The 27,564-nt window shown below is 52.3% G+C and overlaps 1 protein-coding gene across 5 annotated transcripts in view; it reads left to right on the top strand.

Moving 5' to 3' along the window:
• The window catches only part of SLC8A2 (solute carrier family 8 member A2), a 30,964-nt gene extending 4,238 nt beyond the window's left edge, over positions 1-26,726 (top strand). The window contains exons 2-10 of one of the 5 annotated variants that reach the window (XM_057534956.1): positions 371-951; positions 5,495-6,159; positions 11,993-12,415; positions 17,011-17,114; positions 17,263-17,280; positions 18,629-18,753; positions 19,057-19,156; positions 23,332-23,610; positions 26,258-26,726. In XM_057534956.1, the coding sequence (XP_057390939.1) occupies positions 394-951; positions 5,495-6,159; positions 11,993-12,415; positions 17,011-17,114; positions 17,263-17,280; positions 18,629-18,753; positions 19,057-19,156; positions 23,332-23,610; positions 26,258-26,634 (2,649 nt within the window). In that variant the 5' untranslated portion in view covers positions 371-393 and the 3' untranslated portion in view covers positions 26,635-26,726. The other 4 variants (XM_057534955.1, XM_057534957.1, XM_007168200.3 and 1 more) reach the window with 4 other exon arrangements.
• The last annotated feature ends 838 nt before the right edge of the window (positions 26,727-27,564 follow it).

Raw genomic sequence — 27,564 nt, 5'->3', positions numbered from 1 at the left:
AGTGGTTTGACTCCCATCAGCAGTGCATGATGTCTTTATCTTTCTGTGTCTTTCTCTCTTGGTCTCTGCCTGGTGCTCTCTGTGTCTCTTTGTGACCCTGTCTCTTTGAATCACTGTCTCTCTTTGGCTCCCCCAGTCTCTCTCCTCCCTCTGTTAGTCCTCAGCTTCTCCCCCTTTCCCTGACCCCAATGAACCTCGACTCCTGAGCAACAGGGAGGGGTTTGCTCCCCTCACCCAGACTTCCTCCTCCCCCACAGGACCCTGACCCCCTCCATGGCTCCCCTGGCCTTGGTGGGGTTTGCACTCCTCCTGGGGACTCCCCCATGCTCAGGGGCGGCCACCCCGACCCCCTCCCTGCCACCTCCCCCAGCCAACGACAGCGATGCCAGCAGCATGGGGGGCTGCCAGGGCTCCAACCGCTGCCAGCCAGGGGTCCTGCTGCCCGTTTGGGAGCCCGATGACCCGTCGCTGGGCGACAAAGCCGCGCGGGCCGTGGTCTACTTTGTGGCCATGGTCTACATGTTCCTGGGTGTATCCATTATTGCCGACCGCTTCATGGCATCCATCGAGGTCATCACGTCCAAGGAGAAAGAGATCACCATCACTAAGTCCAACGGCGAGACCAGCGTGGGCACCGTCCGCATCTGGAATGAGACTGTGTCCAACCTCACACTCATGGCCCTGGGCTCCTCGGCCCCTGAGATCCTGCTGTCTGTTATTGAGGTCTGCGGCCACAACTTCCAGGCGGGCGAGCTGGGCCCGGGCACCATCGTGGGCAGCGCTGCCTTCAACATGTTTGTGGTCATTGCCGTGTGCATCTACGTCATCCCAGCTGGTGAGAGCCGCAAGATCAAGCACCTGAGAGTCTTCTTTGTCACCGCTTCTTGGAGTATCTTCGCCTACGTCTGGCTTTATCTCATCCTTGCCGTCTTTTCCCCGGGTGTGGTCCAGGTGAGCAAGGACCCACAGACATCTCCTTGGTGCATGTATGTCAGCAAAATCCAGAGGGGTGGCTCCCCGGGCTTGGAGAGTCAATGCTTGTATTTGCAGAAATGCATGCTCACATCTGAGAGGGCCGCCAGGTACGGTTGTGCAGGTCACGCACTGCACAAAGGCATTGGGCCGGAGAGGGCAAGTTGGGACTGGAGTCCAGTGGGTGCTCCCAAGCCAGGTCTGGATGGCACTGCAGGTCCTGGAAAGGGCTCATCTGCGCAGTGTGGGGTGCCATTTTGCAATATGCCCATCCAGAACTCTCACAAGGGGGCCATATGTGCTAACAGAGTCCTAGTGATCTGTGTAATGCATACGACAGTCTAGCCAGGTATTTGCCAGGTATGGTCACACATGTTTTCTTATACTCCCTGCCTTTTGCATAATTTATTTCCACTTTGGCAATAAGACATCCCCCGTTTGCATAATTTGCGTTACAGTTGCATAATCCAGCCTTGTGTTTTCTGACAGTGCTAACTTGGGTAACTTGGTGTAACTTGGTGCAATTTGCATAGTTTACCCATGGATTTTGCATAGATCCATGCCCACATCTGTGTAATCTAGCTCTGTATTTGCCAGATATGCAGTCGTGGTTTGCATAATTCATTCATTATTAATAATTGATTTCTGATGTTAGGATAATTTATGCCACTTCACTGTAATTCATACTCACATCCAATCCAACCTAGGTATAAGCCCAGCCCACTGCAAAGACCACTTTGCATAATTTATTCCAATAGTGAGACAAAATTTAGACCCACAGCTGCATAATTTACACCCACATTCACATAATCATTTGCCTCTCATTTATCCAGTGTCTTAACGGCATACTGCTTAGTCTTCCTTTAAAAGATTTGCCCAATTCATTTCCCACAGCCCCCATGACCACCACCTACATTTGCATAATGTATTCATGGGCCTGGCTTAATTCGCTCACACACGTGCATAATTTATTTGAGCCTACCCAGGATTCCTTCACACGTACGTATAATATACTCATGCATATCTGTCATGTTTTGCCAGTTATAGTTTCTTTCCAGGAAGGATCTAAAGTTAGAGTTATAAAAATTCTTTGCAGATGATATCAAGGCAGATCTGAGGGATTAGAAACCACAGTGAGGAAAAGGGGCGATGGTAGCACCAGAAAACAGGGATGAGAAAGGGAGAGAGACAGTTACTGTGACTGACTCACTACTGTAATGCTGAGTTTCCTGGCTGCCGTGGCAAAAAGTACAGAACGATGCTTCACACGGTTCTCAGGCACTATTAAAAAAGGATGCTATTCTGACTTGGGTTTTCAAAGTGGTCCCTGACAAGGATTTACACCGAAACTGTGAAAGGAATTTTAGACACCATGGGTGGGAGGTGGGATAGGGATGGGATAGGGAGAGGGAGAGATTTCCCCTGAGAAGGAGCTGGCTCAGACATAGGGAAGAGAGTGTAAAATGCCACAGCTCTGGGTAGAGAAGTGGCTATGGAGGATCTCTTCAGGAGTAAATGGAGACCAGACTTTTGGGATGTTTTCATGAAATGGCCAGACTTATGGGATGTTTTCATGACATAATCGAAAGAACGGGCATGAGCTAAAGATGATGCCATTCCCTCCTAGAGGCAACGAACTGGAGTAGTGAGAGATGGGTCTGGCTCTGGGTTTTCTCCAGAAATGCTGTGTGACGTCAGGCAAAACCTGTACCCTCTGGACCTCCGTTTACACATCTGAACCACAGAAGGGGTTGAAGTAGACCATTGGTTCTGCACCCTTCATATCCAATCCTCCCTTTTTATAACAAATTTTGTTATATCCCCTTTATTCTGCTGGTGTGAAATTCTTAGCTAATAGGAGAGAGGTTTTCTAGCCTCAGAGTTTGGTGCCTGGACTCTGGAACCCGAGGCCTCGGTTCAAATCCCATCTCTGTTGTTTCCTAGCTGTATGACCTTGGGCAGGTTCCTTACCTGCTCTGTGCCTCAGTTTCCCCACCTGTAATCAGGGGGTCATCCTAGTACCAGCTTCAGAGGGCTGCATGAGGATCTGTTGAATTGCTACATGTGGAAGGGCTTAGAACAGCGAGCCTGGGACAGGGTAAATGTGAGCTCCTCTTCCCGTTAACAAACTTCCCTACACTGTTGGCTTCCCAGAAGTCAGTATAATGCCCAGACCATGATATAAAGGAAAGTAATATCTAATAGAACAATCTGCATTTCTACATGTAAACGCTTGGGCATGACTACCTTCAAAGGCATGACGAAGAGCCAGATGGTGGCATCTACTTACATATAATGAACAAGTTGGTGTTTAAGAGAAAAAAAAAAATCAGAAACCATTCCCATGCACGGAGACCAGCAGAGGAGTGGGTAGCCATGAGATTGAAATCAGGCATATTCGGCGTATATTAAACCATACAGGAAAATACTTCATACAGATATAAAACAGAATGGAGGGTAGACTCCAATTATCATAAGCAGGGTTTTCGCTGACGTGAATGTCCAGTGGGAGGTTCTGAAGTCAGGCAGGATGTGGGACAATTCTGCATCGTGTGGGACTGTCCCATGAGTCGCTGGATGTCACCAGGCTGGGACCGTATCCCCCTCCCCAATTATGGTGGCAACCCATAAATATCCCTAGATCTGTGACACCCCCTCTTGGGGGCGTTCTGTCCACTGAGACCCGAAGGTGTGTCTCGCTCCCCTCCCAGGGTGGGCAAGCCCGTGAGCCCATTTGCAGGGGATGCGCTAGAAAGCAGATGTGAATCTATCAGAATCACCTTTTGTTTACCTGCAGGGAAGAAAGCCGATCTCAGGTGTTTGAGATCTCTCTTCTGATTAAGAGAGAATCGCCCACAGCATATACAGTGGCCAGTTCAATGAGCACAAGGCAAGAGTTCATTTTGCAGCTTGCGTGGAAAATTCAGTTTCTTTTCACAAACCTGCTTGGTGGCTTTCTGTGGTACTATTTCCAAGTCCTGCCTTTCCTCTGAACCATCAGTAAACACAGCGACAAGGGCCTGTGGCAGTCGGAGCTTAAAGATCGTTCCCCTACCAGGCTCATTTTAAATACACCTCTGGGGCCATCTGATTTGTAAATACTCCTTGATCTTTTCTTCCTTATCTTTAATGAGAAAGGTAGCATATGAGTCTTTACATGAATATTTCAAGGCGAGCTGTCACGTGTTGGTGGATGTTTCCTGTACATGCCTGGGCCTGTGCCAGACCACAGGCAGACTTGAGTCCCAGACCTCAATGAGCCCAAGATAATAGCGCTAGTAATAATAATAATGGTAATGGTCATTTCATGTTTTGTGTATTTTCCATGTGTCAGTAACCAACAAGGCTAAGTGCTAGGGGTATATAAGCTCATTCAATCTTGGGGATGTCCCCATTTTACAGACAAGAGGCTGGGCCAGGCATTCCTCTTCTAGAACCAGGATCTAAACTCAGCATTGCCTTGTCTCTCTGGGGCGGTAGCATGTAAATATGGGAACTCGCTTTATGAGGCTGTCAGACAACGAGCCAAACTTGGGCTTCTTTTAGAGTCAGAGTCCTGTCCCTAAGGGCCAAACAAATCCTAAGGAAGGAGAATCTGGCAAGGGCTGTACTCACTGGTGGGGGGCGGGGGGGGAGGGAACACGACAGTTTGGGGAGGTGAGCAGAGGACAGACCCTGGGTGATGGGTAGGCTTTGGAGAAGTGGAGGCATCCTGGGTGAGGAGGGGCCGAGGGGAAATGGAGCAGGGAGAGAAAAGACAGAGGGAGAGAGAGGCAAGAAGAGACACCAGCTCGGGGCTGGGACCACACGGTGGGGACGTGTCTCTGGCTTGGTGGTGGCTTAGGATGTCCGGGGATAGGATGTCTGGGTTCCCGGCACTGGGGCAGCTAAGTGTGGTTCTCAGTGTGACAAAAGGTGGTTGGATGGATGGATGGATGGATGGATGGATGGATGAATGAGACCAGGAGAGAGGCAAGAAGGGCGGGGGAAGGGGGGGGAACATAAAGAGAGAAGAAGGGTGGGGTGGGAAACTGTGAAGAATTTCATGAGGGAGAGAGGTAGGTATCTACAAAAGATATGAAAGAGAGACAAGGAGACAGCGGCAACAAGAAAGGAAGACACAGAGGGAGAAAGATAAAAAACCAACTGACATAGAGGATGAGACAGAGGCAGAAAGAGAAAGAGACAACGACCTAGAGAAACAGAGAGAGCGAGATATGGGGCGAGGCAGGGAGGAGCAGAGACAAGAGCCAGAGAGAGAGAGAGACAGAGATGGAGGGAGATAAGGGAAAAGGGGAGAGACAGAGACACGAAGAGGCAGGGGGAGAGGCAGAGATGAAGAGAGACAGGAGAGAGGCAGAGACAGAAGGCCAGATGGGGACAGATGCAGGGGAGGGGCGCGGGGAGCGCCGGGTGGCGGCCGGGACCGGGCTCTGGGAAGAGAGGCGCCGGGAGGCGGCGGGCCGGCTGCGAGCGCGCCCCCTCCCGGCGAGGCGGTCCTGACCCGCGGGGCCGCCCGCAGGTGTGGGAGGCGCTGCTGACCCTCGTCTTCTTCCCGGTGTGCGTGGTGTTCGCCTGGATGGCCGACAAGCGGCTGCTCTTCTACAAGTACGTGTACAAGCGCTACCGCACCGACCCGCGCAGCGGCATCATCATCGGCGCCGAGGGCGACCCCCCCAAGAGCATCGAGCTGGACGGCACGTTCTTGGGCGCCGAGGCGCCGGGCGAGGTGGGCGGCCTGGGCCCGGGGCCCGCCGAGGCCCGCGAGCTGGACACCAGCCGCCGCGAGGTCATCCAGATCCTCAAGGACCTCAAGCAGAAGCACCCGGACAAGGACCTGGAGCAGCTGGTGGGCATCGCCAACTACTACGCGCTGCTGCACCAGCAGAAGAGCCGCGCCTTCTACCGCATCCAGGCCACGCGGCTAATGACGGGCGCGGGCAACGTGCTGCGGCGACACGCGGTGGACGCTTCGCGCAGGGCCACCCTGGCCGAGGGCCCCGGCGAGGACGAGGACGACGGCGCCAGCCGCATCTTCTTTGAGCCCAGCCTCTACCACTGCCTGGAGAACTGCGGCTCTGTGCTGCTGTCCGTCACGTGCCAAGGCGGCGAGGGCAACAGCACCTTCTACGTGGACTACCGCACGGAGGACGGCTCCGCCAAGGCCGGCTCCGACTATGAGTACAGGTGGGTCCCGGGCAGTGCTCCCCGGCCCGCCTGGGGTGGGTGGGCAGGGAGGGCCGGCTGTTCGAAGGTCATAGGTTCCGCCATCCAGCGGCCTCCAGGCTCCTCAGTCTCCTGGCTACCTCTGGCGCCCATCCTTACTTTGCTATGGGCAGACCTGCAGTATTCATTCATTCATTCATTCACTCTTGAGAGTCTACTTTGTACCAGGCACTGTTCTAGGCATTTGGCAAACGCTGCTGGACAAGACAGACAGCAGTGGCTGTCCACCTACCACGGGCTGCTCCTCCCATGGCCATGCTCTACCTGTGCATTCTTGTGCTTGACACTCCACCGTGTTCATTATTATAGCTCCATTATATGTATCACACCTGGTAGAACAAGCACCCTCCCACACACCATTAGTAAAGTAAAAATGTTTATTGAGCACCTACTATATGCCAGGTGTATACCCTGGTGAACAAGACAGCTAAGGTCCCTACCCTCAAGTTGCAATAAGGTTATAAACTATGAAACATATAAAAACATCAGGTGATGGGGGGAAATGAAGTGGGATAAGAGGACAGACAGTGTCCAAATTGTCTCTGGGTGTTTGGTTCCACCATAAAGCTACCCACTCTTTGCACCCTCCTGTGTCTCACTGCCCCAGTCCCTCTTCTCACCCCTCTTTGAGCAGAACTGTGATCTTGTTCAGCAACTCCTACTGCACGCCTACTAGGTGCCAGATGCTTTTTAAAAAATTTTTATTGCAATATAGCTGATTTGCAATGTTGTGTTAATTTCTGCTGTACAGCAAAGTGACTCAGTTATATATATATATATATATATATATATATATATATATATATATATATACATTCTTTTTCATATTCTTTTCCATTATGGCTTATCACAGGATATTGAATATAGTAAGACCTTGTTGTTTATCCATCTAACAGATGCTTTTTTAAGGGGCTCAACAGAGAACAGTAAAGAAGATAGATAACTTCTGTGTCCTCATGGGACCACAAAATTCTTTGTGTATTTGTAGTTCTGTCCATACCACACTCTTTCAAGAATTATAGGTTTACAGTATGTTTTGTTATGTTAACTGATGTGCAAGTCTCCCATGGTTTCCTATAATAATAGCATTTATTGTGTGTCTTCTATGTGCCAGAAACGAATCTGGGCAATGGAGACCAGCAGTAAACGAAAGACGTAAAAGTCCCTGCCCCAATGCAGCTGACATTCTCATGGGAAAGACAGGACATTAGAAAGTATACATTCAAGACATTAAAATATCAGGGAGTGGTAAGCACAATGAAGAAAAATAAAGCAGAATACGGGAGAGAGTGTTGATGGCTGAGCTTTTCATAGGTTCCACCTGCTGAGTTGAAGCTGAACTGTTCACAGATCTTTGGTTCTGCCATCATGCGGCAGCCAGCCCCTCATCCGCGAACTCTTCTCTTTCTGGGACTGAGGTACCCGTTTCACAGATTTTTACTTCCACCACTGTGCCTCAGCAAAGACCTTTGGTAACCCAGGCTCCCCTCTGCCCCATGATATCTACACATCTTTCCACTGCTTTGGACATTTGTAGGTCTTTCCCTCCACCTCAGTCAGTCCAGGATCCTTTAGTCTGCCCATCCTCATCCACCTCTCCCACCCTGCCCCTCCGCAGCCTTCCCTGAGTGGAGCACAGCTGTTCATGGATCTTTGTTCCATCATCCTGTAGCATGGGATCCCTTTGGCCACCCATGACCTCCTCCCTCCATCCTCTCTGCCCATCCTACATCTCCAGCCTTCTTCGACTGAAGAAAAGGTATTCACTGTTTGGGGGCTTGCTGTGACTCAGTCTATCCACCATTCCCCGCCTACCCACACCTCTGGGTCTGCATTGTCCCCATCAAAGCCCCAAGCCTTTGCAGAAGGAAATGAGTACACGTGTCACCTGCTGGGATCAGAGGCTGCCTTCTCACCTGCCAATGACGTCATGAAGGAGATGTTTGAAGTGAAGGAGTAAATGCTGTTCAGTGGTGGAACCAAAGAGCCAGGAAGAGTTGACACCTTCCTATCCATCCCTGTTCTCCCAACACAGTTGATATTCACAGGCCTGGCATCACTTATCAAGGCAGCTTAGGTCCAGGACTGGGAGGGAGGACACCTGGGCTCCAGTCCAAGCTTAGCCCTGCCCCCTGTTCCCTGTGTAAGTTCCTGCCTCAGTCTGGGTAGACAGGGCTGTCACGTACAGTTGTTGAGGTTGTGCACTGCACAAGAGCAGCACATCTAAGAAAGCACTATTCATATAGTGGACATTGTAGATTTCTATGTCTATTATGACAATTTCCAGATTCGTGGAAATAGTGTCTTGAAGAAGGGGAGCCGTTTTCTAATTTGCCCACAGGTATCACTAGGCTATGGTGGTCCTCTGGGGTCTTAGTTTCTCCAAATTAATAATGATCTATGAGGCCCCCAAACTGCACAGCTCTTCCAAGACTCTGAGATTTAAGCCCCTATAATCCTAACATGCTAAGGGTCTAAAATTCTAAGATTCCAGGTTTCCCACATTTTGATATTCTAATCTGTACCCCAACCAGTCTCTGATCTGATGGTTCTAAGATTTTCATTTTCTCAGATTTTGTGCACCCAGTATGGGAATATGAGTCCTGTGAACCTAGCCTTCTATGATTCTGATATCTGGTTTCTAAAATCCCCATGTTCTTTTTCTCCCCAACTTTTTTTTTTTCTTCATTTATTTATTTACTGGCTGCATTGGGTCTTCGTTGCTGTGCGTGGGCTTTCTCTAGTTGCGACGAGAGGGGCTACTCTTCGTTGCAGTGTGCAGGCTCCTCGTTGCGGTGGCTTCTCTTGTTGTGGAGCATGGGCTTAGTTGCTTCACGGCATGTGGGATCTTCCCGGACCAGGGCTCGAACGCGTGTCCCCTGCATTGGCAGGCGGATTCTCCCCAACTTTTTATTTTGAAAAATTTCACACCTACAGAAGGGCTGCAAATATAGTCTGGCGAGCCCTCACGTAACCTCCACCCAGATTCACCAATTGTTCCTATTTTGTCCTGCGTGCATTCACTCTCTTTCTTTAATATATAATAATATGCTTTTTGAGATGCTACTCTTTTTTAATTTTTATTTTATATTGGAGTATAGTTGATTTACAATGTTGTGTTAGTTTTGGGTGTACAGAAAAGTGATTCAGTTATACATATACATATATCCATTCTTTTTCAGATTCTTTTCCTATATAGGTGATGACAGAATATTGAGTTCCCTGTGCTATACAGTAGGTCCTTGTTGATTATCTATTTCATATATAGTAGTGTATATTAATCCCAAACTCCTAATTTATCCTCCCCCCCCCCACCTTTCCCCTTTGGTAACCATAAGTTTGTTTTAGAAAAATATATAATAATATTAATAACTGTGGCACTTTATTAGAGTGAGTTGCAGGCAGCAGGGCCATTCACCCATAAACATAAGTGTGCATCTGCTAAGAATAATGATATTCTCCTCCATCATCAGAATACAATGATCACACTTAGGACATTTGATACTGAATCAATATTATGATCCAGTCTACAGTCTATGTTTGCATTTCCCCGGTTGTCCCTATCTCACCCTTCATGGCTGTGTCTTCACTCCCTCTCTTCCCATCCAATCTGGAACCACGTGGTGCATTTGGTCGTCATGTCTCTTTCACCTTCTTCAGTCTGGATCGATCCCTCAGCCTTTTCATGACTTTCATGACCCTGACACTTTTGAAGATGTTAGACCACTTACTAGAACAAGCCTCAATTTGGGTTCATCTAATATTTCCTCATGATTAGATTCAGGTGATGCACTTTGGCAGGACTCCATGGAGGTGACGCTGTGCCCTCCTCGGTGCATGGTGCTGGGAGGCACATGACGCCCACGTGTCCCATTACTGATAATGTCCAGGTTAACCGTTTCGTAAAGATGGTGCTAAAAGCCCAACATTCTACTATCCCTTAAGTTTCCACTTCTAACATGCCATTACTTTAGGATTCACTAGTTAGCTAGTGCAAATATCACTAGCTAACTTTTGTTGAGTGTTTCCCCTGTATTAACTCAATCCTTATAACACTACCGTGAGGTAGACAGGGTTATTGCCTCCATTTTACAGATGAGGAAACCGAGGCTCAGAGGGCTGCAGAATCCTAACTGCCTGGAGATCACACAGCTGGCACAGGTCGGCCCACCCAGCTGGGTGCCTTAGCCACCACGGATAGCGCCCCTAGGCTGACGGCTGCCCCAACAGGGAGCCCTTGTTCCCTCCATCCAGATCTTGTCATCCAGTTCTACCTCTGCCAGAATCTTGGGGTCCCTCTGCCCCTCCCACAGAGGGATAGGGGGGATATTATAGAGTTTTGACATCTGTTAACATCCCAGAGTCATTTTGATGTCTGCAGCCCTGCCAGGAGGAGCCCACTCATTCCCTGTTCCCTCAAAGTTTCACCTTGACTCAGGCCCTGCCTCATTCCCTCCCCTACCCCGTAATAGAACATCTTGCATGTGCTTTAGAAAGTTACACAACTGACGCTCTTTTAAACCTAAGCCAGTTCACATCCCTCCTCTGCTCGGAGGCCTCCCATGGTTCCCATCTCACTTGGAGTAAAGGCCAAAGTCCTCACCGTGGCCCACCAAGACCCCATGACATCTGCCCCTGTTCCCCTGCTCCCTCAGATGCAGCCTCCCTGGTGTTCCTCAAACAGTCCAGGCTCACTCCTGCCTCAGGACATTTGCACTGGCTGTTCCCGTTACAGGAATACTCTTCCCCAGATATCCTCCACGTGGCTCCCTCCCTCAGGCCTCTGCTCAGATGTCACCTCCTCAGAAAAGCTTTCCCTGACCACTCTAACACAGCTCCTTCTCCTCACTCTCTACCCTCTTTCCTCTATTTTCTCCAGACCATCATCATCACCTGACATTATATGTTTTATTATTCGTCTCCTGCACTGGAACAGAAGCTCCACCAGGGCAAGGATTTTCCTCTGATCTGGTTTGCTGCTGTTTCCCCAACACTAAGAACAGTGCCTGGCACACAGCAGATGCACAATACATGTTTGTTGGATGAATGAACTGTAATTAAATCCCTAGATGTGTAATTGTCACTGTGATATGGCTCTGCCATGGGGCTGTTCCCGTGTTCCCAGCATTGCCCAGCAGTTACTCTGGGAGTGTATGTTGAATGACTGAATGATGCCAAGTTAAGGAGTGTGGACTTTCTCTTGGGGATATCTGGGAGCACAGAATGGTTTTTATGAGAAGCATGGCAAGGTCAATTCTGGGCCCTATGTCCCTGCTACTGAAAGTGTGGTCCATGTACCAGAACCATTCACATCCCTTGGGCGCTAACTAAAACTGCAGAGTCTTGAGACCCAGGCGCTACTGAACCAGAATCTGCATTTTAACAAGATGCCCCAGGGAATTCGTGTGCACATGGAGGTTGGAGAAGCATGGCTGTGGACCACTCCAGGCTCCCTTTCCACCCTGGGACTTTGCATGTGCTGTTCCCTCTGCCTGGAGCTCTCCTGCCCACTAAATCTTCTCCCATGAAGCCTGCCCTGATCGGACCTTCATCATCAGATGATGATGTTGGGAGGGACCAACTCTGTCTTGTTCTCCCCCTGCATCTCCTGCCCCGGAGAAGCCCACCCTCATTCACCCTCAGTATTACTTGTTTAATGCCTGTCCACCATTATATTTGTAAGTTCTTCCGTGGTGCGGCCCCCTCCTCTAGGAGGCCCACCCTGGCTCCTCCCACCTCCCCCACAGCCTTTGAGCGACCTTCACCCCTTTCTTTCCCCTCTCCTCCACCGCAGCGAGGGCACGCTGGTGTTCAAGCCGGGCGAGACACAGAAGGAGCTGCGTATCGGCATCATCGACGACGACATCTTCGAGGAGGACGAGCACTTCTTCGTGCGGCTGCTGAACTTACGCGTGGGCGACGCGCAGGGCATGTTCGAGCCCGACGGCGGCGGGCGGCCCAAGGGGCGGCTGGTGGCGCCGCTGCTGGCCACCGTCACCATCCTGGACGACGACCACGCGGGCATCTTCTCCTTCCAGGACCGCCTGCTGCACGTGAGCGAGTGCATGGGCACCGTGGACGTGCGCGTCGTGCGCAGCTCGGGCGCGCGCGGCACCGTGCGCCTCCCCTACCGCACAGTGGACGGGACGGCGCGCGGCGGCGGCGTGCACTACGAGGACGCGTGCGGCGAGCTCGAGTTCGGCGACGACGAGACCATGTGAGCGCGCCGGTCGGGCAGCCCGCGGGCCGGGGCAGACCGAGCGCGGCCGGCGAGAGGGGCGGGACCAGGACGGGACGGTGCCCGGGCGGGGGCGGGGCCTGGATGGGCGAGGTCGAGAAGTGGGTGGACCTCGGAGAGGCGTGGTCTTGGAAAGGGGTGGGGCCTTGATGGAGCCCTCCTCTTGAAACGGAGAGGTCAGGGGAAGTGGGGCAGGGCCCAGGGAAGAGGTGAGACAGGGGAGAGGAGGGAGGAGACTGGGGTGACGGGGCGTGGCCAAGATGTTGGGACGCGATGTGGGCGGGGCTTGGGAGAACTGGGCTGGTTTGGGGAGAGGAGAGTGGGACCCCAGGAAGAAAGGCCAAGTGAGGAGAGAGGAGAGGAAATAGGATGGGGCCTGGGGAGAGGAATGTGGAAGGCTTAATTGGTAGAATGGAGGAGTGTGGCCTGAGGTTCCTTTCAAGGCGGGAAGGTGTCTGTGGAAATGGAGGGCGAGTGGGGTCTGGGTAGGGACTCAGGGAAAAGGACAAGGCCAGCGAAAGAGGGCGGGGGTCTAAGGAGATGGGGCAGAGACTGAGGAGGTGGATGGGGGAAGGGGTGAAGCTACTGGGTAGGCGGAAGAACCTGGGGAAATAGCAGGAGACCTAAGAGGAATGTGGGAGAGGCTTTGGGAAGAGGCCGAGTAGGAATATGGGGGCCTAGGAAGAGACACGGGAAGCTGGAGGGCTGGGATTTGGGAGGGTGGGGTGGAATCTCGGGAGGTGAGCTGGATACACAGGAATACGTATGTAGACACACAGACACAACCAACACGCACACCGGCACATACGGACACACAAAGTCAAAGACACAGAGTCAGGGCTGGTCTCACGCCCAGACATCCGGCAACCCCTTACACAGATGCCCGAGTCCCCTCCATGTGTGCCTGCAGCCTCACATCCCCCTCCCCCTTCCCCCCGCCCCCCCCCCCCCCCCCGCCTGCCTGGGATGCAGAAGGTTCCTCCCCTCCTTTGCCCGCTCCTTTCCGCCCCCGCACGCCAGTCTGTCTCTCTCCTCCTGCCGCCCACGCTCCCCCCACCTAGCAGAGGCCCTACCGCGCTCCCCTTCCGTCTCCCCCTCCCAGCTTCTGTGGCTTGGCCTCCAGCTCAGCTTCTCACTGCTCTATCTCTCCATCTCTCCGTTTGCGTCTCTGCGTCTCTCGCTCCTGGCACTCCCCCTCTGGGTTTCTGTTAATCTCTAGATCTCTGTCCCCAGTATCTAGCTAGCTCTCTGACTCGGGTTATATTTAAGTCACGAACTCTCCATACCTTTCCATCTCTCTCTCTGTCTGACTTGGGTTGAGAACTTAGGTTGGGGGCTGAGGGCACCGTTCCAGGCCCCATGTCTCCCACCCAAGAGGCCGAGGGGATGGAGGGCGTTATCTTTCTACTTGTTCCAGCCCTTCTTGTAGTCTGTCGCTTCCAACCAACTTCCCGCCTGCCGCCACAAACCCACAGGCCCTCTCCTCCCGCACATGGCTTCCCCAGGCTGGGACACCCTCTGTCCCCCACCCCCGCCCAAGCTTCCAGCTGTGGCTTCAGGAGACGGAGAACAGGAGGCTAATTAGCGTTTAGGGAAACACATCCTTCCTCTGACGGGCAGGCGCTAATTAGAGATGCTTCGAAGCAGCTTGTCTGGAGGGTTGGCCCCAGGCAGGATCAACACGGAGATGGAAGAGACACCCAGAGGTGGGGCGGCGGGGAGATATGCAAGAGAGAGAGACAGACAGAGAGGCACCCAGAGACAGAAGAGACCTAGCAAAAGAGAGCCGGAGCCAGAGTAAGGGAGAGTCAGAGAGAGAAACAGAGAAGAGAGCGAGAGCACGAGAGAGACAGAAAGACACAAACTGAGAGATGGATACCGAGGAAGCCAGAAGCTGAGTGACAGAGGCCCATCAAGAGAGGGGAAACGGAATTGGGAGACTGAGACGGAGGAAAACTGAAAGGAAGAGAGATGCAGGGGAGATCAAGAGAGACGTTCTTCTCACTGAGAGCAGCTCAGTGGGACTCAGGGAAGGAAAGGCCCTCCTGATGCTACAGAGAAAAAAGAGTTTGGGTCAGCAAGAGAGGATGGGAGACAGGATAAGAAAGAGACTGGGTCTGAAATCAGAGTGGAGTTCCCAGGAAACAAGGAGGGCAGGCGTGAGGATGACAAAATGTCAGGCTGGGGAGGAAGGCTGTTTCCTTTTTAAAAAATAATTAATTAGTTTTAATTTGAACTATAGTTGATTTATGATATTGTGTTAGTTTCAGGTGTACAGCTAAGTGATTCAGGTATATGTATATGTATATATATGTATATATATTCTTTCTCAGATTCTTTTCCATTACAGATTATTACAGGATATTGAATATAGTTCCTTGTGCTATACAGTAAATCCTTGTTGTTTATCTATATTATATATAATGGTGTGTATCTGTTAATCCCATACTCCTAGGGCTGCTTCCTTTGATCTCAGGAAGTCCTGCCCTTGTCTAGCTCGAGTCCCTCTTGCTGTCCCTTGATAGTTGGGTTTCTGCTCCTTTTGGGTCCCGTGAGGGCACACTTGTCTGGGCGCCAGTTGGCGCGTGTGTCACTGCGTGTCAGTCACTGCGTGTCAGTGGATCACGACGTGTCTGAGAGAGAGTGAGCGTCGGAGGTGTGTGTGTATCACCCTGTCAGTGTGTCAACGTGTCAATAGCCGTCTGCGTGTGTCAGGAGACCCCCTCCTTGCTGCGGTGTTTCAGCACCGCGGACAGCTCCCAGCCCACTCCTGAGGTGGGGGGCACCCATTTCTTCCACCCACAGAAAATTTTAAACATCTTGAGACTGGGAGTGGGTGAAGGCGGAAGTAGGCGTATGTCTCCACGTGACCGTCTTGTGTGCGTCTGTCTTTGCATGGGTGTCACTGTGTCCTGTGCGTTCGTGTGTTGAGATAGGTCTGTTGATTGAGACCCCTTTGCTTAGATTGTGTTGACTTTGGCTATTCCATTCTGTTGCATTCAGTCTCTCCGACACTGACAGACGGAGATGGGGAGCGGAGGACACAGAAAGAAAGGCAGAGAGCTGGGGAGAGACTGAGACAGAGAAGGTCAGAGAGGTGGAGAGAGAGAGACACAGAGAGGCTGATAGATGGGCAGAGAGACAAAGGACGATTGAGAGACTGTGATGCGGAGAGAGACGTTGAAGGGAATAAACAGACGCCAAGAGGCGTGAAGAGCGAGGCGTGAGGAAGGAGGGTCTACGTGGGACCACAGCAGGGGGCTTACACGGCGGTGATGTCGCCCAGGCTGCAGAGGGGCTGTCGTGCTAGTTGGCATCTGGTCCGTGTGATTTTGCCACTGCATAGGGAATGGCTGCGGGGTATGATGGTGTGTGGGTGTGGGCGGTGTGATTGGCTGTGCTTCCTCTGCTGGGTGACCGTGTGGGCTGGGTGTTTGTGTTTCTGGGTTCTGGGGCCAGGCCTTGTGGTTCCTACAGCTGAAAGAGCTGCTAGTGGCAGAGCTGTGGGCTTTGGGGGGTTGTGGGTCTTCGTAATAGAGGGGGGGGTCGGTTGTATGCCTGAAGGGGATGGATAACTTTTGGCTGTTTCTCCCCGCCCACCCTCCTGGTTACCATGGCAGCGGGGAATGCAGAGAAAATCCATTAGCCCTCAGTTACACCTGCGAATGTGGTCAGGACAGGAAACGGGAAGCCAAGGGTCTCCCGGACTGAAAACTCTGAGTGAACAACTGCTTATGGAGGGCACACTATATGCCAGGCACTGTTCTAGGTGTTGGGGATACAGCAAAGAACATAAATGAACAAAGATCACTGCCCTGGTGGAACTTACATTTTAATGTGAAGAGGCGAATGGCAAACAATAAACAAAATAAACACATTAGACGGTGTGTTAGAAGATGATCTGGAACAAGGAAGACATAGAGCAGGGGAAGGGGGCCAAGCGTGCTGGGGTAGGGGTAGGGATGGACTTCAATATTAAAGAATGCGGTGGGAGTGGGTCTCATTGAGAAAGAAAGTAAAGTTTGAACAGAGAACTGGAGGAGCTGAGGGAGTGAGCATGGGGAAACCGTGTTCTAGGTGGAGGGAACAGCCGGTGCAAAGGCCCTGAGGCACAAGCAGGCCTGGTAGGTTCAAGGAACAGCGAGGAGGCCAGCGTTGCTGGAGGGAGTGAGCGAGGGCGAGAGGACTGGGAGGCCAGAAAGGGAACAAGGGCCAGATGGCAGGGGTTCTTGTGGGCCATTCTTGGGTCTTTGGTTCTTCTGAGCTAAAAGTGAGATGGGAGCCAGGTGAATGTTCTGAGCAGAGGAAGGAAGCACCCAGTCTAACCTAGGTTTTATCGGGATCCCTCAGCTTGATGCTTCATACAAACTCAGCTTCGTCAGATGCATCTGCGCTTGTTTCTGTCAAATGGGGATAATAAGAGAGCCTTCCTCCCAAGGGTTGTTGTGAACATTGAATGAGATTCCAGAGCCTGAGATGGAGCGAGTGCTCAAGAAACTGGGTGGCCAATGGGCGAGTTATTGGTGATTCAGGGGGAGGGGGTCTTAGGCTGCGTGCTCTCCCTCTCTGCTCAGGAAAACTCTTCAGGTGAAGATAGTTGACGATGAGGAATATGAGAAAAAGGATAATTTCTTCATCGAGCTGGGCCAGCCACAGTGGCTTAAGCGAGGGATTTCAGGTAAGGGGTGATGGGTGGGCTGTGGGAGAGGTAAGGGGTCCAGGGTGGGGGGACCCTTGGAGGCTCAGTTGTGGGCAATCCTTCAAGCTCGTGGATCTGAGCTTCCCAGGGAAGATCTCACCTTCTCCCTGTCTCTGTCTCTCCCCAGCTCTGCTACTCAATCAAGGTGAGTGGACTTACTTCCAGACCTTGGGGGTGGGTCAGTGCCTCAAGTTCCCCTCAAGGTCAGGTTTGAGGCAGGTTGCAGGTGTGATAAATTTGGTGGAACCAGTGTGAATTTGGGGTGACAGAAGTGTAAAGGCCAAGATCGTGTTTTGGTTGTAGTTAAGATGGTGGGGGGGAGTAAGTCATTGAATCCAATTTGGATTTGTGGTGGGGTCAGAGGGAATCAGGTTTGAGGTTGATTAGGGCTGGGTTGAGGTTGGGATTTGGGATTAGTATTAGGAACTGGGTCAAAGCTAGAATTAAGATGGAGATTGGCTTCTGGGTTTGTGGTGGGATCTGATTAGAACTGGGGTCAGATTGAGGTCAAAGCTAAGGTTGGAATTCGAGGTGAGTTTGAGGAATTTGAGGGTAGAGTTGGAGCCAAGGTCAGAGATGGGGGTGAGAGTTGGGTCTAGGGTCAGGGGCTTGGAGATAGTGACAGAGTAGTTTTGGAGCTGAGATCAGAATTGGGGTTTGGGGTTAAGATTAAGGATAGACTGAAGATTATATTAGTCAAGGTAAGTAATACAAGCTACTAGAACAAATAGGCCCCTAAATCCCAGTAGCTTAACACAATAAAAGTCATTTCTCACTCAGGCATAGTTTTCTGAGACTGTTCCTGGTTGGCGGGTGGCTTTCTTACGAGAGTTAGGATTGGGTTGGTGCTGGGCTTGGAGCAAAGGATCAACATACTTTGGGGAGGTCAATGAGCCCAGAGCCAACTGTAGATGGTTCTGGGTCCAAGATTTGTACCAAAATCGGGAATCCCCCTCTCTCCTCACCACCTCAAACACACTCTAGGATGTTTTCAGAGCTTGGATATGAAGACCAGGCCTCTTCCACAGGGTGGTGATGGTAATGACAATAGTGGTGATAATAATAAAGTAACCTTTTTAGTTATTGTGTGCCAGGCACTCTTCTAAGCACTTCACATGAATTAACTCCTTTAACTAGGAGTTAATAGGAAACCACCCTATGAGGTAGGTACTGTTATTGTGCCCATTTTACAGATGTGAACTCTGAGGCACAGAGAGACTAAGGTATTGTCCAAGGTCACACAGCCCCCACCACATGAACCTCAGAGCCCACCAACTGAACTTCGTGGACCAGCCCATGGGAGCTGGGTCTCAGGTTGGGGAAGGTGGTGGTCAGATGGGAGGCAGGGGCAGGGGGGGGGAAGCATCACCAAGGAGGCGTCCCAGAGAAGAGCAGACAGGGTTTTCTTCATCAGTGGGAACAGGTAGTAAAGGCATCGCAGGCCCAGGTAGGTAGGTCTCCTTGGAGTCTAACTCCCATCCCTCATGCTGCAGGGGATGGGGACAGGAAACTGACAGCTGAGGAGGAAGAGGCTCGGAGGATAGCAGAAATGGGCAAGCCGGTTCTTGGGGAAAACTGTCGACTGGAGGTCATCATTGAGGAGTCGTATGATTTTAAGGTGATTTTCTGGGACCTCACCTTCCTGGAGTCTTGCCTGGGTCATTTCCTTGGGGAGAGTCCAGGAGGGGATCAACCATGAGGGTCACAGGGGAAGGGCAACCAAGGTCCGAGGCCACCGTCTGTGTCCCTCCGTTAGCACCATGGACAGCACACGCTTCCCTTGTCCCTTCTTGCTAGAACTGGGATATGGAAGGTTGAGGACCCCTGAGCATGGGGTGTGAGCCCGCATCCCCAGTACCCCTCATGGAGCTGCCCTGGGGTGATCATGGGCCATGGTCTCTCCCCACCCTCTCATCCCCAGAACACGGTGGATAAACTCATCAAGAAAACGAACTTGGCTTTGGTGATTGGGACCCATTCGTGGAGAGAGCAGTTTTTAGAGGCAATTACGGTGAGCGCAGGTAAGTGGGAAGGGAGGAGAGAGGAAGAGAGAAAGAAGAGAGGGATGGAGAGACAGAGAGAGGAAGAGAACTGAAAGGGAGAGGGAAAGAGGGACATGGAGAGAAGGACAGAGAGCGATAGAGAAGAGAAAGAAGACAGGAAAGACACAGGGATATGCAAAGAAAAAGACTAAGAAACAGATACAGAAAGACAAAGGAAAAGATAGGGAAAGTATACAAATAGGAGAGATGGACACACAGAGAGGCACACAGAATCCCAGAGAAGGACAGAGATGCGGAGAAAGCATGAAAGGTGTGGAAAATGAAGACGCAGAGGGCCAGAGAGAGAGAGAGGCAGGTAGACACAGAGACACGGAAAGTTGGTGGAGACAGGGGCAGAGGTGGAGAGCTGTGAAGCGGTGGGATCCCAGCCCGGGCTTTCTCCTGGTGTCAGGCAATTGGAAGGTGGAAACAGGTTAAATGGCATGGCCTCTCCACACAGCCTGGGTTCCTCTGTTGCTATGGAGACAGTCTCCAGGGCACCCAGTTCTCCCACCTGAGCGGGTTCTCACCCCCTTAGGCCTCAGACAGGCTCACACTGCCCCCCTGTGGCCAGATATTTGATGACATGGATTCACAGACACAATCTTGGAGACCAACACTGGCCATCTGTGATAGGAATTGGGGAAACTGAGGCCAAGAGACATAAGAGGGACTGGCCTGAAGTCCCTCAGGGAATACAGAAAGGACCAGGGTGGAACTCAGGACTTCTGTCCCTTGAATAACATCAGGTTTCCTTCAGGGAGGCCAAGCTGGTGGGAACTGAAAACACATGAGGAATTGTGGTTGGAAAGAAACTGGTCGGTGGGATCAAAAGAAACCAGGCACCAGGGATGGAAAAGTAGCCGGTAGCAGGCCTAGAGACACCAGATTGTAGGCCTAATAGAAATGGAGTGGCATCTCCCTCTGAAGCCACATTCTTTCAACATCTACTTCTGAAGGATCCTCTGGACCCGGTCCTATGCAGGGCCATTGCTGGGGACAAAGAAATGATCATGACAGCTCGGGACCTGTCCTGACAGAGCTCACTGTCCAGTGGGGGAAACAACCTGTCACAAGAGAGTGACAACCCAGATTGGGCAGGACTGGGACGGGGTCCCCAGGGAGATATGGGAGACCACATCGGGTGTCTGACCCAACTTGAAGGTCAGGGAAGGCTTCCTGGAGGAGGAGCCTTCTGATCTGAGTCTTCGAATAGGAATAAGAGTTAGCCAGGAGGAGGGAGCCAGACAGAGGGAAATCCAGAGTCTGGAAATGTGCAAGATTATGGCACATTTAGGGAGGGTGATTGGTTTCAGGCCTGAAGAAAAGGCAGGGGATGAGGCATGAGAGGTGAGCAGGGTCCAGACCCCAAAGGCCTTAGAGGCCACAGGAGAGGGCTTGGGTGTCATTTTAGGTGCAGTGGGGAGCCATGGAGCTTTTTTCTTTTCTTTTCTTTTTTTTCCCCATGGAGTGTTTTTTGAATGAGGGGAGCGCCTGGAAGTGGAGAGAACCTGTGGAAGGAAGAGCGAGAGGGTGGGATGGGGTGTGAGCTGAGGCTGTCAAAACTGGCAGGAGATGGGTCATGCAGGGTCTGAGAGGATGTGGTGAGGAATTTGAGCTTCAAGAACAGTGGGGAGCCAGAGAGGTCCCTCTAGGGGCTTAGTGAAGGTAAGAGGGTTGCATGAAACTGAAACTGGGGGTGTGAGATGGTGGTTGTGGAGGCCATGGGTCTATAGAAAGCAAGTGATTAGATCAGAGGAAGTAGTAGAGGAAGAATAAAACCATTATGGTAATAATAACAGTAATAATAATCACAACGATGACGACGATGAAGACAGATTGAGTGTCAGGCAGCTTTGAAGTCCGTTTCCTGTATGAATTCATTTAATGAATGTATCCCGAGTATCTGGGTTGGGGCTTGATCATTTTGTACTTTGTTCCTTTTGGTTCCTCACGTGAGCACAAAGCTTTTTGAGGTGCTGAAGAAGGGTGGTTCTCGCTTCCTTAGGGGATGAATCATGTCCCATCTTGCACTTAGAGGTGATTTTGTACTTCCTTTACCTCCCGATGGAAAGTTCTTTGCAGGCTGGACTTGGTTTCAGGCATCTTTGAATCGCCCCCCCAAGTCACCGGCATGGGCCTTCAACAATGGCTGCAACAATGACAGTCACAGTGGAGATGTGCCCGGCCCCGTAGAGAGCACATTATATGGCCTGACTCATGTAGTCATCCCAGCCCTCTCTTGAGGCAGGTCTGATTATTATTCCCATTTCTCAAATAGACATTCAGAGGCTCAGACAGGTTAGGACACTGATTCAAGATCACACAGGGTTTGACACCAAAGAGTCGGCTCCAGAACCACAGGCATACCCGTGAGGCTCCCTCTAGATGGGAGAGGCTGGAGAAGTAAGCAGAGGCCAGAGCCTGTGGGTACTGGAATGCCAAGCTCAGGAGTGTGGGCCTGGATCTGAGGGCAATGGGGAGCCAAGGCAGGATTTGGAACAGGACAGGGAGAAGCCCCAAGAGACAGAGTGATAGCAGCCCCCTCCCTCCCAAGAGTGTGTCCTCCCTGCTCTGACCTCCGCCATGTCTCAGTATGGTCAGTTAGGGATGCGTTCAGTGGCAAACAACAGAAAACTTGACCGTAAGTGGCTTAAGCACACTAGACTTTATTTTTTCTCACGGAACAAAAAAAAACCTGTAGGAGGCAATCAAGAGTTAGCAGCAGCTCAGTAATGTCATTAAGGGCCCAGGCCCCGTCTTTATTTCTCTTTCCCATTCTCAGCTGTTGTCCTCATGGTTGCAAGATGGCTGCTGTACATCCAGGTGTCAAGTCCATACTCCAGGCAGGAAGAAAGGAAGCAGGGAAGCAGGAAGGGGCAGAGTGCCTGTTGCGTTTGAGTTTCCAGGTTCTAGTTTCCAATTGCATTTTACTTGGGGTCGCGGCAAAAACATTTTCTTTGTGATGCAACATGCAGAACCGAGAAACCTCACAAACCACTTAGTTAAGCATTTACAAATTCAACCATTTATTTCTTTAACAAGCCAAGTGGCTAAGTGAGCTAGAAAAGTGGGAAAGGGATATATGACCTGAATCCCCAAATCCATCAGTCTCTCGCTGCCTCCACTGCTACCAGCTGTCCTATGCTCCCTGACATTCCAAGGAACCATTGGGTGGGACCATGGAAAGTGGCTTCATGATTTGGTGGCTGGTCTGGCTTTTATTTCCTGACTTGCTGTGAGCAACTGGCCAGGGGTTACAATGTTTCTTATCAGCATCCTTCCAGATGTAATTCGCGGCACACTCAAGTGTGTTCATTGCTTCTCATTCATTGCTTTCTGCTTATCAGTTTCAGGTGAAGGTAGGAAGACATTTCGTTTGCACTTTCCCATTACACAAGTCACTGCAGGTCAAAAGTGGGTCAAATTCGGTCACAATACGTAACACAAACAGCTCTAAGGATGATGCATTCTTTACAAATCTCAGAAAACACATCTGTAACAACAGTACCCCTATCAGGAAAGCTAGAGCTTTCCAGAAACCCTATGTTTATGTCTCATGGCCAGACTGGATCACACGACCACTGCTGCAAGGTATTCTGGGAAACCAAGTATTTAGCTGAGGACCTGACTGCTGTTGGCTGCATGGAATTCTGGGAAAGTGAATATTTTTATCTGAGGACAGTGCTGTTGCTAGCCTCAAGGGATTCTGGGAAAGTGACTAATGTTAGCTGGGCACATGGTTCTCTCTAGCCTCAGGGGATTCTGGGAAAGTGAGCACCTTTAGCTGAGCATGTGGCTACTGTCAGCTGCAATGAATCAGAGGAAGTGAATATTTCTAGCTGCACACCTGGCTGTCAGTAGCTGTAAAGGCTTCTGGGAAAGGCATATCTTTAGCTAGGGACATGGCCACCCCTAGCAGAAGGGATCCTGGGAAACTACATATTTTTTATCTGGGCACATGGCCTCCTCTAGCTTCAAATGATTCTGAGAAAATGAATATTTTTACCTGGGCCCATACATTCTCTTAGCTGCAAGGGATTCTGGGAAAGCAATTCGTTGGGGACTTGCTGCCTAGAAGTTGAAGGAAAGGGGGCTCTGTAGGCGAGGAAGGAGGCATGGGCGTGTGCCCCAGCTGGGTCGTATGCCCACAGGGGACGAGGAGGAGGAGGAGGACGGGTCCCGGGAGGAGCGACTGCCGTCGTGCTTTGACTACGTCATGCACTTCCTGACGGTGTTCTGGAAGGTTCTGTTCGCCTGCGTGCCCCCCACCGAGTACTGCCACGGCTGGGCCTGCTTCGGTGTCTGCATCCTGGTCATCGGGCTGCTCACCGCCCTCATTGGGGACCTCGCCTCCCACTTCGGCTGCACCGTTGGCCTCAAGGACTCTGTCAACGCGGTCGTCTTCGTGGCCCTGGGCACCTCCATCCCCGGTAACCCCTCAGGAGACCACTTGTTGGGGGAGTGTCTCAGAGAAGCCAGGCAGGTGGACCCTAAGAGAAAGGCCCTGCAGAAATAAGGTGGTGGAATCCTACAGAACCCATATGGTGGGTCCCTTGGAAATAGGCAGGTGGGTATAATAGAAACTAGGCGGAGGGAACCCATGGATTCACTATGTGAACTGAATCCTCCCCAAAAGCAAGCAGGTGGAATGTCCCATAGAACTAAGATGGGGGGAAATGGCAGAAACCAGACGATGGATGCCAGGGAAAGAAAGTGGCAGGACATTGAAGAGACAGGTGTTGGAAGGAGGGTCCCATAGAAATAAGGTGGGAACTTCATAGAAACCGTGCAGTGAGTTCCACAGACACGAGATGTTCATTTTCCGTTTCCTCCCCCTGCCGAGCAACCAGATGAAAGATTCCATAGACCTTTGTTGCTGGGCATGATAGGAACCAGGCCAATGAATCTCAAAGCTTTAACTACGATGAGAGTCAGCGTAGAAACCACATGTTGGAGGGGGTGCCATAGAAATAAGATAGGGAGGCTTCAGAGCCTGCAGTGTCCGCGATCCCCTCTTCCCCCCATAGAAATAAGATAGGGAGGCTTCAGAGCCTGCAGTGTCCGCGATCCCCTCTTCCCCCCATAGAAATAAGATAGGGAGGCCTCAGAGCCTGCAGTGTCCGCGATCCCCTCTTCCCCCCATAGAAATAAGATAGGGAGGCCTCAGAGACTGCAGTGTCCGCGATCCCCTCTTCCCCCCATAGAAATAAGATAGGGAGGCCTCAGAGACTGCAGTGTCCGCGATCCCCTCTTCCCCCCATAGAAATAAGATAGGGAGGCCTCAGAGACTGCAGTGTCCGCGATCCCCTCTTCCCCCCATAGAAATAAGATAGGGAGGCCTCGGAGACTGCAGTGTCCGCGATCCCCTCTTCCCCCCATAGAAATAAGATAGGGAGGCCTCGGAGACTGCAGTGTCCGCGATCCCCTCTTCCCCCCATAGAAATAAGATAGGGAGGCCTCGGAGACTGCAGTGTCCGCGATCCCCTCTTCCCCCCATAGAAATAAGATAGGGAGGCCTCGGAGACTGCAGTGTCCGCGATCCCCTCTTCCCCCCATAGAAATAAGATAGGGAGGCCTCGGAGACTGCAGTGTCCGCGATCCCCTCTTCCCCCCATAGAAATAAGATAGGGAGGCCTCGGAGACTGCAGTGTCCGCGATCCCCTCTTCCCCCCATAGAAATAAGATAGGGAGGCCTCAGAGACTGCAGTGTCCGCGATCCCCTCTTCCCCCCATAGAAATAAGATAGGGAGGCCTCAGAGACTGCAGTGTCCGCGATCCCCTCTTCCCCCAAAATCGGAGGGAGGGTCCCTGAGAAACCAGGTGGAGGAGCCTGAAACTCCTGTAGGAGCGAGGAGACCACGCGTGGAGGCAGACACCTTTCTTTTCCACATCAATGTGTTCACCAGCCAGGTGGTGGCGCTGTAGGCCCAGACAGCAGGTGATGGGTCCTGTAGAAAGCAGCCACTGGTGAATGGGTCTGTGAAGCCTGCCCTCCACACCAGAGACTTGCAGTCTTAGCGAGATGTTCAGGAATGGGTGGAGGCCAGAGAAGCGAAGCTTGACAGAAGCCAAGTGGGGAATTGATGGGCAAGGGATGCCACGTGGCTGGGGCCTAACATTTATCTTGTCCAGCCAGGTGGCAATGGGATAATTGGGCCTGTAGAAACACAGGCAGTGGGTTCATGGGAAACAGCTAGTGATTCCCAGCGAAAGCAGGCAGCAAGTCCCAGAGAAAGTAGGCAGCAAGCCCCATAGAATAGAGTGGATTCCACAAAAATCAGGTAGTGTGTGTGTCCCACAGAAAGTAGATTGAGTCCCACAGAAAGCGGGCAGCAAGTCTCATAGAGAGCAAGCAGCAGACCCCACAGAACATAGGCAATGGTGGGGAATAATAGAAACTAGGCAGGGGGGGCCCATAGATTCAGTATGTCAGCTGAATCCTCCCCCAAAGCAACAAATGGGATGTTCCATAGAACTGAGGTGGTGGGAAATGGTAGATACCAGACGATGGATTCCATAGAAAGAAGGTGGCAGGGCACTGAAGAGACAGGTGGTGGGAGGGGGTCTTATAGAAATAAGGTGAGGACTTGATAGAAACCATGTAGTGGGTCCCATAGAAAGCAGGCAGCAGGTCCCATTGAGAGAGGCGGTGAGTTCCAGGGAGTAGGTAGTGGATCCCACTGGATGCAGACAAATTCCGTAGAAAGCAGGCAGTGGGTTCCCTAGAAAGTAGACAGCAGATCCCATAGAAAGCAGGCAGCGGGTCCCATAGAGAGAGGCGCTGAGTTCCAGAGAGTAGGTGGTGGATCCCACTGGATGCAGACACGTTCCATAGAAAGCAGGCATAGGGGCCTGTAGCGAGCAGGCACAGAGATGGCGATCGACTTTGCCCCCTGGGTGGGGTCAAGGGCACAGAACTCCAGGAGTGGGAGGCGAGGCCCGCGCGACACCGGGGTGAGGAGTCTGGATCCTTGGGCCAGCGGGGTGCTGGTGGGTCTCTGGGGAGCAAGTGACTGACGGATGCTCGTGGGGGGGCCCGCGGAGCCCCCCTGACCCGCGGCGTCTCTGCCCCTGTAGACACGTTCGCCAGCAAGGTGGCGGCGCTGCAGGACCAGTGCGCCGACGCATCCATCGGCAACGTGACGGGCTCCAACGCCGTGAACGTGTTCCTGGGCCTGGGCGTGGCCTGGTCGGTGGCCGCCGTGTACTGGGCGGTGCAGGGCCGCCCCTTCGAGGTGCGCACCGGCACGCTGGCTTTCTCCGTCACGCTCTTCACCGTCTTCGCCTTCGTGGGGATCGCCGTGCTGCTGTACCGGCGCCGGCCGCACATCGGCGGCGAGCTGGGCGGCCCGCGCGGCCCCAAGCTCGCCACCACCGCGCTCTTCCTGGGCCTCTGGTTCCTCTACATCCTCTTCGCCAGCCTGGAGGCTTACTGCCACATCCGGGGCTTCTAGGGTCCTCCCCAGGGACTCGGCCTGCCCCTCGAGACCACCGCCTCCGCGCTGGACTGGCTCTCCTTTGTCCTCCAGAGATGCAGCCTTGTCTCCTGGGCCTCGGCCTCCCTTCCTCCTGGGAAGCCATCTCCCCCTGTCCTCGGTCCCCACTTCCAGCCTCCTCCCTTCCCCTCGGGAGCCTCCCCAGGTCCTCCTGCGAACAGCCCCGTCGGTTACCTGCAAGTCCAGCCCGTCCGTCCGTGTTCGTTACAGCTTTGTTACTGGAGCAATTTCCACCTCGAGGCCCCTCCCCAGAGAACCCTGCCTCATCCGGAATCCTCTACAGAGTCTCCCATCTGTCTCCCTAGGCACCCAGGCTTGCTCCATGCCATAAGTCCCCCTTCCTCTAGAGGACCCCCTCACCACTTCCACGGACCTGTGCCCCAGGGCCTCAGAACTCAGCCCTGCCTGGGGGGCCCTTGAAGGAGGCTGGTCCATCCCAGGAGGTCACAGATCTCAGCCCTTTCCCCCAACCCTCAGGGAGCTCTGTGGGCCTCGGGGGATGGGGGAGGAACAGATGGGTACGAGCACAGGGGGGCACACCTTCCCTGATTTCTCCACTCAGGTCCTTGGGAGGACACTAATTCTCGAGGCTTGGAGAAGGGAGGGGAAAGTTTGGGCTTCCAGAGCTGGAGGAGGCACATTTTGGACCTGTAACTTCTCACCTTCCAGCGCCCTCACTTGCCTCCACTACCTCTGAGAGCCCAGCCACGCCTTGGAGGTGGGAGGGGGGCTATGTGTGTACATAGTGTGTTTGGGGGCGGGGGGACGCGGGAGGGTGCATGACTTGGGGAAAGGGTGACAGACTTTTCTACTGAGAGGGCAGCAGACTCCCTCAGCCGTGAGAATTGGCTTTGGGGAGGAGGCCAGGAATCCAAGGGAGTACAGCCA

The sequence above is a fragment of the Balaenoptera acutorostrata genome, chromosome 19 (genome assembly GCF_949987535.1).
Source record: "Balaenoptera acutorostrata chromosome 19, mBalAcu1.1, whole genome shotgun sequence".
NCBI lineage: Eukaryota > Metazoa > Chordata > Mammalia > Artiodactyla > Balaenopteridae > Balaenoptera > Balaenoptera acutorostrata.
Note: the sequence above shows the minus strand (reverse complement) of the source record. Positions and strands in the feature narration are given on the sequence as shown.